The sequence below is a fragment of the Hippopotamus amphibius genome, chromosome 16 (genome assembly GCF_030028045.1).
Source record: "Hippopotamus amphibius kiboko isolate mHipAmp2 chromosome 16, mHipAmp2.hap2, whole genome shotgun sequence".
NCBI lineage: Eukaryota > Metazoa > Chordata > Mammalia > Artiodactyla > Hippopotamidae > Hippopotamus > Hippopotamus amphibius.
In genome coordinates this window covers 34,402,492-34,418,404 of record NC_080201.1, presented here as the reverse complement: position 1 = coordinate 34,418,404, position 15,913 = coordinate 34,402,492, and the positions used below count along the sequence as shown (strand labels likewise).

At 42.8% G+C, this 15,913-nt stretch overlaps 1 protein-coding gene across 11 annotated transcripts in view; it reads left to right on the top strand.

Moving 5' to 3' along the window:
* Nucleotides 1-6,575: 6,575 nt before the first annotated feature.
* The window catches only part of CYLD (CYLD lysine 63 deubiquitinase), a 61,283-nt gene continuing 51,945 nt past the window's right edge, over nt 6,576-15,913 (top strand). For 2 of the 11 annotated variants that reach the window (XM_057711589.1, XM_057711583.1), the window contains exons 1-4: nt 6,587-6,721; nt 7,277-7,357; nt 12,988-13,639; nt 14,991-15,293. In XM_057711589.1, coding sequence (XP_057567572.1) covers nt 13,136-13,639; nt 14,991-15,293 — 807 coding nt within the window. In that variant the 5' untranslated portion in view covers nt 6,587-6,721; nt 7,277-7,357; nt 12,988-13,135. The other 9 variants (XM_057711584.1, XM_057711587.1, XM_057711586.1 and 6 more) reach the window with 9 other exon arrangements.

Sequence of the window (15,913 nt, the reverse complement as noted above, 5' to 3'; positions counted from 1 at the left end):
CCGATGAGAAGGAAATGGCTACACAGAGAGGGAGGGAGGTCGGGGGAGCATTCCCGTCACAGGGAACCAGCTGTGTCGTTGGACAGAGCTTGGTCGGTGTGGTAGGCTGAATCATGCCCTCCTGCCCCAATAGCCAGTTCCTAATCCCCAGAACCTGAAAACGTTGCTTTACGTGGCCAAGCAGACCGTAAAGATGTCATCAAGTTAAGGATCTAGAGATAGGGAGATTATACTAGATTATCTGGGTAGACTCTCAACGCAGCCACGGGTGTCTTTATAAGAGAGAAGCAGAGGGAGACCTGACACAGAAGAAGGCAGGGTGGCCACTGAAGTAAGAGGCTCTACTGCTGGATTTGAGGTGGAGGAAGGGACCTCATGGGCCAAGGAATGCAACTGGAGACGTTGGAAAAGGCAAGGACACAGATTTTCCCTTAGAACTTCTGAAGGGAGTGCAGTCCTGCAGCTACCTTGGTTCTAGCCCCAGTTTGGACTTCTGGCCTCCGGGACTGTAAGAGAATTAACTTGTGTCATTTTAAGGCACCAAGTTTGTGATAATTTGTTACAGCAGCCACAGGAAACTAATAGTGTTTCTGAGGCAGCCTAACGGGAGAGTCCACCATGTGGGTCTGCAGAGGTAGGTAGTGCCAGTTCATGAAGGGCCTACTTGACCATGGGCAAGAATCATGGCAGGCCACTGGAGAGTTCTCAGCAGTGGTAATGCAGCCCATTGAAAGGAGATCTCTCTTGCTCTGGGGTGAAGAAGGGACTGGAATGAATAGGGGGAGGGGGGAGGGCAAGAGGAACTAGAGAGACCATCTAGGAGCCATTGCAGGGGAGAGGCATCTGGGCAGCCTCAGGGGGCATCATTGGAGGTGGGGAGAAAAGGATGGATTCCAGAGACATTCTAAGAGATTGACTCCCAAAACTTTACAAATGGAATGGATGAGAAGATGAGGGAAAGAGAAGACTCAAGGATGACTTCTAGAATTTTGACTTGAGTAACTGGGGGCCTGGAAAAGAGAGGTAGGAAATGAGTTTGGAAGGAGAGACTTCTGTTTTGGATTTTGAAGTTTGAGGTATCTAAGTAGAAAAGTCAAATGGAGACACCAAGTTCTGGTGTGGGCCTTGAGCCCGCAGGAGAGGTCACCACCAGATATAACAGCATGGGTGTCCTCAGCATCAAAGGGAGAATGGGGTCCTTGGGCCTGGATGACATAACCCAGGGAGAGATTACGGAGAAAGAAGAGATCAAGAGGGCCCAGGTAAGGGTGGTACTGAGATCTTGACATGTGATTACCGTTAGAGCTCAGAGTGGACATTTCCTAAATTGTGAAAGGCCAGTAGATCCACCAAAGGTGTTCTAGGCCTCTGCAGGTAACTAATCAGTTAGGACTCTTAAACTTCTCCAACAGGGAGGTTACCTGAAAGACGTGTGCTGGTGGCTAGTGGCTTGCTTATCTAGGAGCAGACAGATTCCAGATCTGTATCTCAGAATATATAATTCTTTCATGCAGAAAAAAAAAAAAAAGGTATCCGAGCAGAAGAATTTTTTAAAGAGCTTGAGACTTTAATTAGATTCACCATCATCTCAGGAGAAAAAAAAATGTCAATCTGAGTGTTTTTCCCCCAAAACCTATAGTGCCAAAACCAGATGCTGAAATGAATACACTGCACAGAAATGTGGGAGGCGGAATCCCATTCCAAGCAGGCTGAGTTGAGACTACATACAGCATCGTTTCGTTATTGCACCAACATCTTCACGCCTCCTTTCCCACGCAGGAGACTGGTGCAGCCCAGTGGGTGAAGCACACAGCGGTCGGGGCACACACTCTGGCAAAGCCTGCGCGGGGGAAGATACGGGGCCATGGGCGCCCTGGGAGACTGGCGAGCAGCAAGGTCATGAACAACGTCAAGGGCCGGCCTGGGCAGTTGCTCTCGGAGTGTTACATGGGGGGAGACTGCAGCTGTGCAGACTGGCGATCTAAGCTCTTTGGATTCCCCAAAATTCCCCCCCCGCCCCCCCTGGCTTTTTATCCTCTAAATTGAATCCTACCTTTCATCACTTCCAGAACATTCCACAAATCCAATCCCCTAAGTGTTACCCCTCCCTGCCCCCTGTCAATCACCTAAAAATCTTTCCTCTCAGGAGGGCTGCATCTCTTCTTCACCTGGACCTCCTTTCTTGACACCTTCCATTCCACATTCCCTTGCTCCCCACCTGCTCCCCCCAAACCCCAGGAAATAAGGGGCTCCTTCCGGCCCACCCTTGCCTGATTACTGACTGGTCTCTATGCTTTTGCCCTTGTCCCTCTGAGTGAGTCCATTAAAACCTAAGTCAGAGGAGCCACAGCTCTGATCTAAACTCCTCAGGACTTCCCATCTGATGCCCGGTGAATGTCAAGGTCTCCTGCTGGCCTGGACCACCCCTATGTTTTCTCTGTCTTCACCCTTGTCACTCACACCCCCATGCTCTGCACTGCAACCACACTGGCTTCTTGGCTGTTCCTTGACAACGCCAAGTGCACAGTTGCTTCCAGACCTTTGCACCTGCCTGTTTCCGCCTATTGGAACACTCTTCCCTAGACAGTGACATGGCTGGCTTCCTAGTTTCCTTTGGGTGTTTGTTCACATGCCACCTCACAAGGGAACCGTTACCTGAACAGTCTACGAAGAATAGCAGTCCCCAACCCCCTCTTCGCCCCTGCCCTGCTTAGTCCTGTCTTCTCAGCATGACCACCTGATGCACCCTTGCTTGTCGACTCCATGGGAACATGGGCCATGCTCACTGCAGCATCCTCAGAATCTAGAACGGTGCCTGGCACATAGTAGGTGCCCAAATATTTGTTGAATGAAGGGCGAATCCACCTACTTAAAAGGGGCAGAAATAGAAGTTGGGGTAGATTATAATAATGAGTCACTTTTTTTCCGACACTGCTAGTGTTTCCTTCCTAAGGGAGGAAGCCTTCCAGGGACATTGGATCATTCCTAATGTCTCTACTGCTCAAAATGAGATTCTAGATATAGCACAAAGATCCCAGTGGAGAACATGAAACCCTTTTTCCCTCTGTGTGTTTTCTAAATCACACAAATCATTTGTCATAGATAACAGCAAATAGCTCAAACAGGAGAGCATGGATTTATAGTTCAGCAGGATTACTTTAAAGATGATTAAGGTAATCTCTTTTATCTTATCAAAAAGAGCTTTTAGGTGACCGGAGTGAAAGCCCCCAGACAGAATGTTCAGTTGTATCTAGGGTCTGCCCTCACTAAGAGAAAAGCGCATCCCCGAGATGGGGTGCTCTCAACTCAGCCATTGATAGAAACGCCGCACTGGTCTGTCATGGAGAAAGCACTGGTATGGTGTTCTTGCCTGTGAGGACGCCTGGTCCCCTTAGCCTCGTGCTTTAGATGTCATGAACGCACACATTCCTAGGAGTGTTGGGGGAATGACTAGACCCACGGGAGGTTGGATGAAAAACTGGCAGGTGCTATTTACTGAGATGGGGGAGGCAGAAGGATGGCAGTGGGAGTGAGGAATATCAGGAGTTCACCTTGGGTTGTGCAACAGGATATAGAATTAACACTGAATTTGGTGAGGCTGGAAGTAGGGTAGCCTGTGGCAGCGATTTGGGAAGCATGGGGTAGGGGCTCATGAATAAGCATGACCAGTGCTGCTGAGAAGGTTTTGTTGAGACCTGGTTGGGTGTTACTCTTAAGTCATAAGCCTCTACCAGGCAACCCGGGGGGTCCCAGCTCCTGGGAGAGAGAGCTCTATTCAGTTCATTGGCTTTCTGTTGGGGTCCTGCTGTGTGCAATAAGTGAAGTGTGCAAGATAGTGTAGAAACACTGTTACTACCCTGCTAAGCACCCTTCAGAGGGCTCCTGCTGCTCTTAGGATAAAGACCACCCTTGGGTCCTGGCACACCAGGCCCTTCCTGCCTGACGGGCCCTTCTGCACATGTTCTGTACTCTGCCCCTCCCAGTTCCTCCATATCACGTGACATGTTCTCTTTGCCCAGAGTGCTCCCCTCACCCCGGCTGCCAGTCAACTTTCCTACCTCATCTGAAAGATGACTTCCTCAAACAGGCCTTCCCTGAGTGCCCAACCACCTTTGACGTCTGCTCAGAGCTCTTCTCCTTCTGAGACTTCCTCTCACCTCCCTAATTAAGTGATCGTCTGATTATTCGTTTAAGGTCTGCCTTCCTTGCCAAAGGGCGAGGGTGGCATCTCTCTCACATGCTGCTGCGTTTCCTGCTACCCGCTCAGTAACTGAACCACTGGTTGTGTGTGAAGCCAAGGCCAGGCTGAGTGGAAGAGGCTGCGGGTGGTGGGCAGACAGAGGGGATCAGTGGGGCCTGGAACCATCAGCAAAGACCCCGGGAAGCGGGTGGACTCTGGCTGAGCCTTAAATGAAGGAGGATTTGGAAGGCAGAGAGGATGGGTGTTTCAGCTGGAGAATCCATTTAAACAGAGGTAGGAAGAGCCCTGGCTTGCAATTAGGAGAATCAGGGTCCCAGCTCATCTCCTGGGCAACTGTTGACAAGTTGTTTTCCCACTCTGGACCTTAATCTCCCATCTGTAAAATGAGAGGTTAGCTTACCAAGGACTACAAATAATAGCACCATGACACCATGCCCCATTTCACCCCCTGGCAGTCATCTCTCTTCCCTGTGAGCCTGAATACAGCTTTAGAATTGTTGTCAACACAATGTTCTGGGCAGTCATTACCAACTGATATGAGATGGTAACTGAGATAAGCTCTGGTCATCTGGTCTGGCTTGGAAGAATATCTCTTGGATGAATTCGGGCCCTAACACTACTGTCTGATTCAGGGAACCTGTGACAGGAGGGCCAACCACTGCTGGTAGGGAACAAAGCCCCCCTGAAGCCTAGGGCTCAGCAGCACCAAATGCCATCATCGGAAAGGACACGAAAAGGTTCTATGCCAGGGGTGGCACATTCAAATGCCTTCAGGAGCCACAGATGATGTACATGAGAAGTGTGTCAGCAGGATAAAATAGGGAATGATGAGGAGTGTGGCAAACTGGAGAAAGGGAGAGCACTTGCCCCGACTCAAAGGATTCAAAAGCCTTCTCTCCCACTCCACTTCCTCATCCTCATTGCATGGGTTAAGCAAAAACAGTCCCCAGGCTGGATTTTTCTTCCTGACAGAAAGACTTCTAAAATTTGGAGAATCTAGATCTAGAAGGGAATGTGTTGCCTACATTCCACACTTGGAGTTAGGCCTGTTGAGTCCCCTTTTATTGCTTTCTCCTGCATTGTGATCATGAAGATGGATAAGGATGGACTAAGGAGGGATAAGAAAGGATTGAGGTTTTCAAAAGATGTGCATTTCATTCTGGGCTCTTGTGGTAAAGGAGATGGGTGGCCTCTTTACCGGTAATGTTAGTAATCACTCATGTGACTTATTTTGTGGATACACTGGTTTAAGTTCCCCAGATTTTCAGAAATGTCACTTTCTCCATGAGAGGGAAAATTTCCCTCTCATGATTAAACACACACACACACACACACACACACACACACACACCCACCCACCTTCCTTCCTCAGTATTAATCACCTTCTCCTATAATTGGTATTTAAAATGTCAAAGGAGAAGGAATTAATTAACAGGAGTATCCAGTGCAGCAAGGCATGCTGCAAGGCTCTGGGACTGATTATAAAAAGCACTTCCTTAAATATTGTGAGCACTTTTGGGAATCAGAAACCTCCCTTCTAATTGAAAGATCCTTAACTACACCCCAAGTTCTGGCTGGTGGCCAGGGGTGCAGAGCTGCGCGAGGCCACGTGTGGAAATCCCTTCTCCACCACCCTAGGGAGACCTCCCTCCAAACTGGGATAGGTGGCAACGGAGAAACAGCAGGGGTCCCAGACAGAATCTGAGGTAGAGGAAAAGACTTAGCATTACTGAGCTCCTACTGTGTGTCAGGACGTTACATACGATTTTTTGCAACAATCCTATAACACAGGCGATCCCATTATCTCCATTTTACAGACGGGGAAATTGAGGCTCAGATTGCGTTCCCCATGTCACACGGCTACTAATTGAAAGCGCAAAGGATTCAAACTTAGGTCTCATGCTAAAGTTCTTCTTTTTCATAGAATCCTAAAATCCTATTCCTAGCTTGCGTCTGGGCTGCTGCCCTCCCCAGCTCCAAGCTCTCAGCAGGTTTGACAGCTAAGCCAGAAGCCAAGACCCGGGCCTGGGAGGTGGAGCCGGGAGAAGCATAGTGCCCCGCCCCGGCCCCCTTGTTAGCCAATGGTGCCGCGGCACCCGCAGTCTTTGGCCCAATCAGCCAGAGCTCCCCGCCCCCATCTCTCCTTTTCTCCTCCCCTTCCCTCCGCTTTCCCTTTGGCTCGACCGAGCTTGACAGAGCGGAAAGTCCCTTCAGTCCGCTCCGGGCCGGCAGCCATTGGAGAAAGGTCTGCAACAGGGCGGCCCAATCAGAGCGTGCGTAGGAACGCAGCTCGGGCTGCGATTGGTTAGCGCGGCGGTTGTCCCCCCGCCCCCGCTCCCTCCCTCCCTCGCTGGGCGGCTCGGAGGAGGGGCACGTGGGGGCGGGCCCAGGTAGCAGGTTCGGCTGCGTAGGGGCTCGCGCGTCGGAGGTAAATACTAGGGCGGTGGGTGTGGGGCGCCGGGACTGGCCCGGGACGCGGCCTAGGGAGACTGGGGGACGGGCGACGCCCCTCCGCCCGAGGTGAGTGACAGAGCAGCGGCCGGCCGATCGGGCGAACGATGGGCGGCCCGGCCCCTCGGGCGTCCCTCCCCGGCCTCTGGGCGCCTAGAACTGCCGCCGCGGCCGTCGGGCCTCGGAGCCGGCCGGTTACTTGCCCCGGCCCTTAGCCGGCCAGGCCCGCCGGGTGCTGAGCCCGCTGACGTCAACCTGGGCTTCCCCATCCCCGGGGCTTCTGTAACCCCCCTCTCCCTGGGCCTTCCCGAGAGGGCTCCCAAGTCGTGGGAGCGTGGTCACCACCGCCGGGACCTCGGGAGCAGAGAGAACTTGGGGTGGGAGAAGCGCAGGAAACCCGTCTGTCCCTTGGGCCCCCCCACTTACAGATGGGGAAACTGAGGCACGGGCCGCTGGCTGGCTCCCGACGGCCCGGGTTGGCATCGAGAGCCTGGGGCTGTAGCATCTCCCATCGGTGCCTTGGGGCGTATCGGTCGATCGTTTTGGGACCGTTTGTGGCTCCCGTCCAGGAAGAGCGGTCGGGGTTCTGGCCTCGTTAATGGCGTGTTGTGCTTTTTCTTTCAGTTTCTCCCTTTCCAGGGTGAGGATGGTTTTACACAACAACCCGGAGTTCTTTAATTGAAAGGTGCGCTCTGTTGAAGCAAGGTATTCATTCTTTTCCTTCTTTTTTTCTTTATTGCCATGTTAACGATCTCTGGGGAAATCGCGAAGTCTTGACGGAAGATGGTGTTCCTGAGTTTGGTTCTCAGCCGGGTCAGCTGCCCAGTTATTCATGGACTTGGCGTCTTTTATATTCCGCCCCGTGGCATTTGCATGTTTTAGGATGGTTGTCACCTTCTAGCCACCAAGCTTTAAAGTCTTTCAGCCCCCATCATGCCTGCCCCCTTCCTCTCCCCTGGCTCCCTGGAAAGCTGTATGCTTAGCTTTACCTAAGGGGCATTCCCTGCCTTGCTTTTGATTTCGGGCTAATAGGGATCTTAATAAGATTGTTCCTTTTGCACTCATTGGCTCCGGGAGAAAAATCCAGGCCTTGAGAGTGGGTGTTCATTCAAGTGTTGGATTTCTGCACACCCCCTCACGCCCCAAGTAGATTGAATGGTTGAGCTCGCCAGTTCCCTACCGGGTAGTGGGTGGATCTGAACTAGCACAACATTAGGTGAAAATGATTTACTGGAAATTCGTGTCGAAGTTCTTGTGCTGGGAATGTCGATAACATCCAGAACGTTCTCTAATGTTCTGCTACAAAATTTTACAGTACTCTTTCGAAGCAGCCTTCCTTTAGAGGGTAACTTTTGTGAAGAGCGGATAAGACCAGGGCACTTGTATAAAACAACAGACAGGAAGCAGGAATGATTTCTTGTGATCTGGCATGCCTAAACTGTGATTTTTGTTTAAAGAAGTCTTTAACACAGGAAGAATGACAGGAGGAATTATCCTATTCATCGAACTGTTAGCATTTTGTTCCCGATTTTCACATTGTGATCTTAAATTTGTCAAGGTGTTTTCATCGGTTGAACAGAATTTACAGGCATCAGACATCCTGTGGGGATCTAGGGACCCAGTTTCAAACGAACCTCAAAACAAGTTGGGATTTAGGAATCCAGTAATTGTGAAATTTTCCTTTCACATTTGTTTCCTCTTGTGTAACAATGAAGTGGTATAACAACTGGACCATTCCTTCACTGAGCCAGAGAATTAGTATTTATTTAATGGTAAAAACCATTAAATACTCTCAACTCCTGAGTTTTTTCTCTTTTCCTTCTTTTAACCTAAAAGAAGCTTTCAATCACTTAATGTTAGGGTGAGGAAATGGAAGTTTGGCTTTCACTATTATCACCGGAGTTAACTGAGTCATTCATTCATTTCGCATGTACTGAATGTCTAACATACTGTCAGGCCCTTGTTTGGGCGGTGGAAATACAAAGGTGAAGGACTTAGGGAATTCGCAGTTTGGAAGTGCAGTGGCCAGCTTTAATCCTAGTGAAATAGGAGTGTTCGGACATGAATATGCGGATGGGGGAGCCACACATTCTTTTAAACCTCGGAAATCCCACTTGTTTAGGGACTGAACAGGTGTGTACTTGGGTCACAGATTCATCTATGAAGAAAACTGACTTTTCTGGTCTGGTCTCGTTTCTGGAATCTCTGCTGTTTGGAAATATAAAAACTTGTTCTTTTCGTGAGAAATATTCTTTCTTAAAATGGTAATTATTCTAGCTATCTAGAAGCATTTGGAAAAAGTCCTGTGTATTTTCTTTATTTTTTTGGGGGGGGGATGGTATTCACGCTGACCTCCCTACCTGTTTGCCATTTATAATTATGGGCAGGTTTTTAGTATTGTAATTTTTATTCTGATATACATAGCCCCCTATGGTTTTTAGAACAAGTCAGGATGTCTCAGGAGATGCAAAATGTTACTGAATTGCATCTGTTTTTGTTTTCTTTATTGACGTTCTTTGAATAATAACCTGATAACTTGAGAATCAAAATGTCATTGTTTCTTCTAGATAAGTTAACCATTGCCAATTTTATGTAGCTAATGCTGTTTGTACTATATATTATCTTTTAGAACTAATTTGGACCATTAATATTTTTGTATGAAACTTATTTCTTGATCATCTTCTTTTCATTGCATTTGATAGGAAAGTGATATTTGTGCCTTCCCACCCTCATCTTGGTTTAATGACTTTATTGTAATACAATTCAATTCTCATTTACTCAGACTCCAGACCATCAACAAGCTTAGATAACCAGATGTATTTTCAAATCTACGTGACCCTGAACCTCATCCAAAATGTTGTCAAAAGAAAGTCCTGTTCAGTATGGTTTTAGAGTTAAAAATATTATTGTATTCCAACTCTTTGATAATCTTCATTCAGTACTTACAGTATTTATCAGGATATTCATAATTACTCAGTTTTTGGCCTGAAATAAGTACAGTGGTATTGAGATGAATTGTTTGTGATACATTTACACTCAAAGTGAAGTACAGTATATTGTTAGAGGCAATGTTTAAACAATTAGACCTGAAAAGTAATAAGAGAACACAAGTGAGGGCAGCCATCATGTCTTAAATCTGCATTTTTCAGTGTCTAACACTGTGCCAAGTGCATGAAAACACGAAACTAGCAAACCTTCTTGACTGATAAAGAACTCACTGACAGTGTGATTTAAATCTTTCCCATGTGGCCTTAAGTCAGTTTTTACTGCTTGGGGTTCTCGAGACTTAATTTCAGTGCTGTGCGTATCCTAGCGAAAGAAGAGCGTTGGCATCATGGTCACTTCTACAGTGGGAGGAGGGTCTCTATTAGCATATCCTGCTGTAATGCCAGTATATTGCGATATTAGTGATCATTAAATATACCTCTAGTAGAGCCATAGAGTTCCCTCTTCAACTTTCTGTATCAGTTGCATCGAGGAGAGTCAATTTTTAATATGATAGTTCCAAACCTATTCTTTCTTCATATATTGTTTTTCTAAAAGAGGAAAAACCAGGTCCTTTTTATTTTTGGATAATGCTTTTTAAATACTTTATAACTTTTGCTTTGGCGATTCTAGTTGTCTAACATGACCCATCCTGTTAATGAGTTTAAGTTCACTCCTATTTGTGCTAATGCAAGTCAGAAAAAAAGTCACTGCTCCTTGTGTAGTTCACTTTAAAATACGGTTCTTATTAACTTATTAAATCATTCTCAACCTTTTTATAAACCAAAGTAGTTATATTTTACTACTTGGACTGTCTCTTAAATGATTTGCAAAGAAACCAATCTTGTAATCAAATTCATTTGAAATAGGGTGTCCTGATGCCTTCCGTATAGTGATTTAGTTTTGTCTTGGTAATGTTCCATTAGCACTGGGGGTTTTTATTTTAAATTGTGACATGGATTGTTAAGTTAGAGAATCAATAGAGCAGAAGTTGTTGGTATGTACTTAACTGTGAAGATTCATAACTATTAAGATTCATAACAAATTCTTAACTATTAAAAATTTTTTAATTTTAATATTTGAAGGTATAATTTTTAGGAATTTAAAAGATTTCTTTTCAAAATAGAATTGCCATACTTTAAAACCAACTTTGGGCCAAAAAATATTTAAATATATTTTAAAGAGAACAAAACAATCTCACTTCAAGGAGTTGCTTTTTGACCATCTCATCCTTCCGGGAGCAACCAAAATAATGTCTGTGCGATAAAGCCTATGCGCTTTACTCCTAGGAGACCCTTTCAGAATTTATGTATTCCTCTTTTTGTTATTGTTTTGTTTGTTTTTTAAACACATAACCATATTTCATCACCTGGCTTCTCAGAACTGACTAGAAGCAGTAAGTTGGAAAGCAGCAAGGCTGTAAAAGAAGTCAAATGCATGTTGCAGGAAACCACAGAAAATGGCTGATGGCAAGGGAAAACCGTAGACTGTAAATCTATAGAAGGCAGACACAAGAACTCAGAAAGCATGATGTAAAATAAAGCCTCACAACAAAGTAACGAACACCTTTGCATACTGAGAGTCACACATAATAATTTATATTCATGTTGATAATTCAGTGATCAAAGTAAAAATAAGGCTATTTCCTTGTTGAAAAATGCTGACATTTATTTAAAAAGAATTTTAGTCAGCAATAACAAATACTTCATTTGGGGACTTGTAAGGAATAGAGCCAAATTAAAGTTTGGGCTGCTGTTTGGGTAGCCTTCCTGAGGGCTTTTGTTTATATGGTACTAAGATAGGGGTTTCCACAGGTGTCTTATATAAGTAGCAAATATAGATTGATCCTAGTCCTGTTGAAGTAGACAGTGCCCTCAAGTGGAATTAAGACAAACACATTATAAAAAAAGAAAAAAAAAAAAAGAGAACCACTGTATGCTGCCTGTCCTCACAAAATATTGTGCATATGTTTATTGTGCATATATTTCAATACTGTTGGTTTGAGGAGGTGCCAAGTCCTTTACCCTGTCTTGGGTAATCTTCATATCTCATTCTGGCTTGTAGAGGGACAGACTATTAAAAACATTACTATTATAGAGTACCTTATTATCTACCAATGCGTTCTCAAAGAAATGTTATTCCGTGCGTAGACTTGGCAGATTATGTATTTAATCATTAAGTTAAATGGTTAAACTTAAAATTTGGCTCCTTAGTTTTAGGAGTATTTATTTTTTAATTCCAAGAATAAAATAGATAAATGTGATAGTGCTGTCACCTGCTGCTGCTGCTGGAAATGGATATGGTCACCTCAAAGAAGGATGGAATAAATACCGTATTCAGAAACCAAACAGCCACATGCCTGTGACAGAGAATACCTAAGAACTATTGTTTTCAGTAAGATAATTAACATATTGAGTTAAAGTCTTTACTTGAATTGATGGAATTGTATACTTTTAAACCAGTGATTCAAGTAGGGTTGAGAAGGCTGTTTTCATTGCAAAAGATTAGTGTTCTTGTAAAAACTTTAAATGAAAATTTGACACTGAAAAAGAAATAATCTTTCGTGTACTCATTTCTAGTATACATAGTTAAACTTGTGGTATAAGAACATTTTATATTTGATGCTGTACTGCAGTGATATTTCTTCCTTATGTAGTCCGAGTTTTGATGGCTACAAAATTGATTTTTAAGATATCGTTAATATAAGCAGATTTATAATATCTGATATTTATGATTGAGAGAAATGATGGCTATGATTAATATGATTAACATTTGCCTATCTAAGGACAAAATGTACAAGATTAAGGAAATAAAACTGAGTTAGATAAAATATTTCATTATCAAAATATGGCACACAGATAAATGAATTGTGGTTGAAGTTTCAAAATGTGAGTTTATGGTATTTCTATTGATAAAAAGGTTCAACATAATAATTGTGATGGGTAACTTTTTACTTAAACTGCCTGTACAGAAATAATAGCCTTTTTAATTTGTGTGTGTTGCCCAACTATATCAGCTTATTCATTTAAGTTAGGCAAACGCTATTAAAAATTCTACTTTTAAAAGTTTGAAAATGTCTGAATATATTTGTAAGGTTATCTTTTATTAGAATTTGAGTTCATAAATTTCAGTGCCTCAGAAACAAACATTACTGTATTGTCTTTGGACATAATTTACAATTGAATCTCCTTAATTAAATATGCAAGATTACAGTAGAAACAAGTAATATAGTATATCTTTTAACCTTTTGAGATGTTTTTACTAGTCGAATGAAGAATTTAAAAAGTCTTTGACCTTAATTTTAGCTGACATAGAGTGAAGTGTAAAGTTTCTTTTTGCTTGTCCTCCAGGCATTTTGATTTGCTGTCTTTTTACAGCATGGACACCAAATTGCTAAAAACATGCTTTGGGACTGCCAGTGAATTTATCTTTTGCGGTTTTACTACACACTTAGTAGTTCCATTTTTTTTGAGTTAATACTTTGGAGTTAATATCACAATGAGTTCGGGCTTATGGAGCCAAGAAAAAGTTACTTCACCCTACTGGGAAGAGCGGATTTTTTATTTGCTTCTTCAAGAATGCAGTGTTACAGACAAACAAACACAAAAGCTCCTTAAAGTACCAAAGGGGAGTATAGGACAGTATATCCAAGACCGTTCTGTGGGGCACTCAAGGATTCCTTCTACAAAAGGCAAGAAAAATCAGATTGGAGTAAAAATTTTAGAGCAACCACATGCAGTTCTGTTTGTTGATGAAAAGGATGTTGTAGAAATAAATGAAAAATTCACAGAGTTACTTTTGGCAATTACCAATTGTGAAGAGAGGTTCAGCCTGTTTAAAAACAGAAACAGGCTAAGTAAAGGCCTCCAAATAGATGTGGGCTGCCCTGTGAAAGTCCAGCTGAGATCTGGGGAAGAAAAGTTTCCTGGAGTTGTACGCTTCAGAGGACCCTTATTAGCAGAGAGGACAGTATCGGGAATATTCTTTGGAGTAGAATTACTGGTAAGTTTGATAAGCCGTTTTAGTGGGCTCTGTGTGTGTGTGTGTCTGTGTCTGCTTGTGCACACGTGTTTTTTCCCCTTTTAAATACAAGATGTTTTCCCTGAAATCTTCCGTAATTTTTAATATTCATAATCCTTAGGATTTGCTTTCTAATGGTAAATTGAGATGATGCAAAGATGATGCGCTGAAAACTTTTAAAAACTATCTACTATAGTAGGAAATACAAATAGATCATGTAATTATCGAAGATTTTCATATCTTAGAAATTTTAACATTGCATGTTAAAAATGAACTCTATCAATTGTAAACAAATTAATTACTTAAAATTGTTAATTATCCTGTGACTTTATCATCGGTAAGTTTCTTAGTGTTTCTTAAAGTGTATTATTAAGTAGTGAAATTTGGTTATATAAGTTGCAGCAATTTCAGCGTGCTAATAGTGGTCCCTGATAATATACGTGAAAGTCATCTTGGAATTTGTTTCTACTGAGAAGAGAAACAGGAACTCTGTGAAAATGTTTCCAAAATTAATATTAATTCTCAAGAACTTAAATGTCAGTCACATTTTGACATTCTTGCAGATAGAATTTCATGCCTCATTTGCTTTTTTGTTTCTTAATCTTTATTGAATTTGCTACAATATTGCCTCTGTTTCATGTTTTGTGGCTTCTTGGCCACGAGGCATGTGGGACCGCAGCTCCCCCACCAGGGATGGAACTGGCACCCCCTGCGTTGGAAGGCAGAGTCCTAGCCACTGGACTGCCAGGGAAGTCCCTGGTGTTTGATTTAATTTTTCAAAGCAGCAAATTTGTAAAACAATTGGAGATTTGAATCCTAGCCATGCCACTTACTAGCTGGGTTACCAGGTTACTTACTAGCTGGGTTACCAGGTTACTTCTCTCAATCTGCTTCCTCATCTGTAAAATAGTGATATTAATACGCAATTTGCAGTGTTTTGTGATATATTGATTCAGAGTTTAGCACAGTGGCTGGCACATAGGAAGCGCTCAATAAATGGCACTCCCATTACTATTATATTAAAGTGAATTTTTCTTTTTATGACCAAACTTTTGTTAAAATCACAATGTAGAATCCAGCCCAAGCTCTCTCACAGTGCGTTATGATTTGAAATTATCAAGTAATTTTATTTCATATCAGATACGTTTTCTTCCTTATTTTTTAAACACCCTAAATTAAACAGCAACTGCTAATAATTATATTTCTTACATGTGTCATTTAGAATTTGTTCAGTGATTTCTCTGAAGTCCCTAGAGTAGATCTTTTTTCTTAGGGATCATCTTTCTCTATCTGTCAATCATTTTTTTTTTTTCCCCTCTCCTCTAAAAACTAGGAAGAAGGTCGTGGCCAAGGTTTCACTGATGGGATATATCAAGGGAAACAGCTTTTTCAGTGTGATGAAGATTGTGGAGTATTTGTTGCATTGGACAAGCTAGAACTCATAGAAGATGATGACACTGGATTGGAAAGTGATTATGCAGGTCCAGTGGACACAATGCAGGTTGAACTTCCCCCTCTGGAAATAAACTCCAGAGTTTCTTTGAAACTTGGAGAAACTATAGAATCTGGAACGGTTATATTCTGTGATGTTTTGCCAGGCAAAGAAAGCTTAGGATATTTTGTTGGTGTGGATATGGTAAGAAACTTTTGGCTTATATTATCTTTGTGAATAATATCTATTAGTTTTATGACCATTTTAGGTACAAATGAAACACTTTGAGTATTTAAAATGGACTAATTCGTAGTAATTTAAAGAACATGTTCTAATTTATCTTTGGTAAAGGAACATTGATATGGGACAGGAGTCTAGAATTGCATTTAGTCATTTTTCCAGTTTGAAGAAACTGGAATAATGTTTTCAGTCTTTAAATTTGCTCTTTAATAGCTGACCAATAAACAGAAAAAAATTCCACCAAAATATATTGCATGATGTTTTATTTTTCTCTATTTTGAAAAGGTTTTTTTGTTTGTTTTTTGTAATCTGTGTTTCTCTTTTTGTAATATTTTGCTGAATTTTATTGGCTGCTCTGATTTTAATGAGTAGTGTATGAAAGTCATTCACAGAAAATAACTGAATAGAGGAAAGATACATTGTTTTAGAGGAAAAGACAGATATCGTCTTAGGATGTAATTCACTCAAAAAAAGTTTGTTTTTTAATAGTGATAAAATATATGTAACGTAAAATTAACCGGTTTACCCATTTTAAGGTAACCTTAAGTACGTTCACGTTGTTGTGCACCCATCCCAATTGAAGC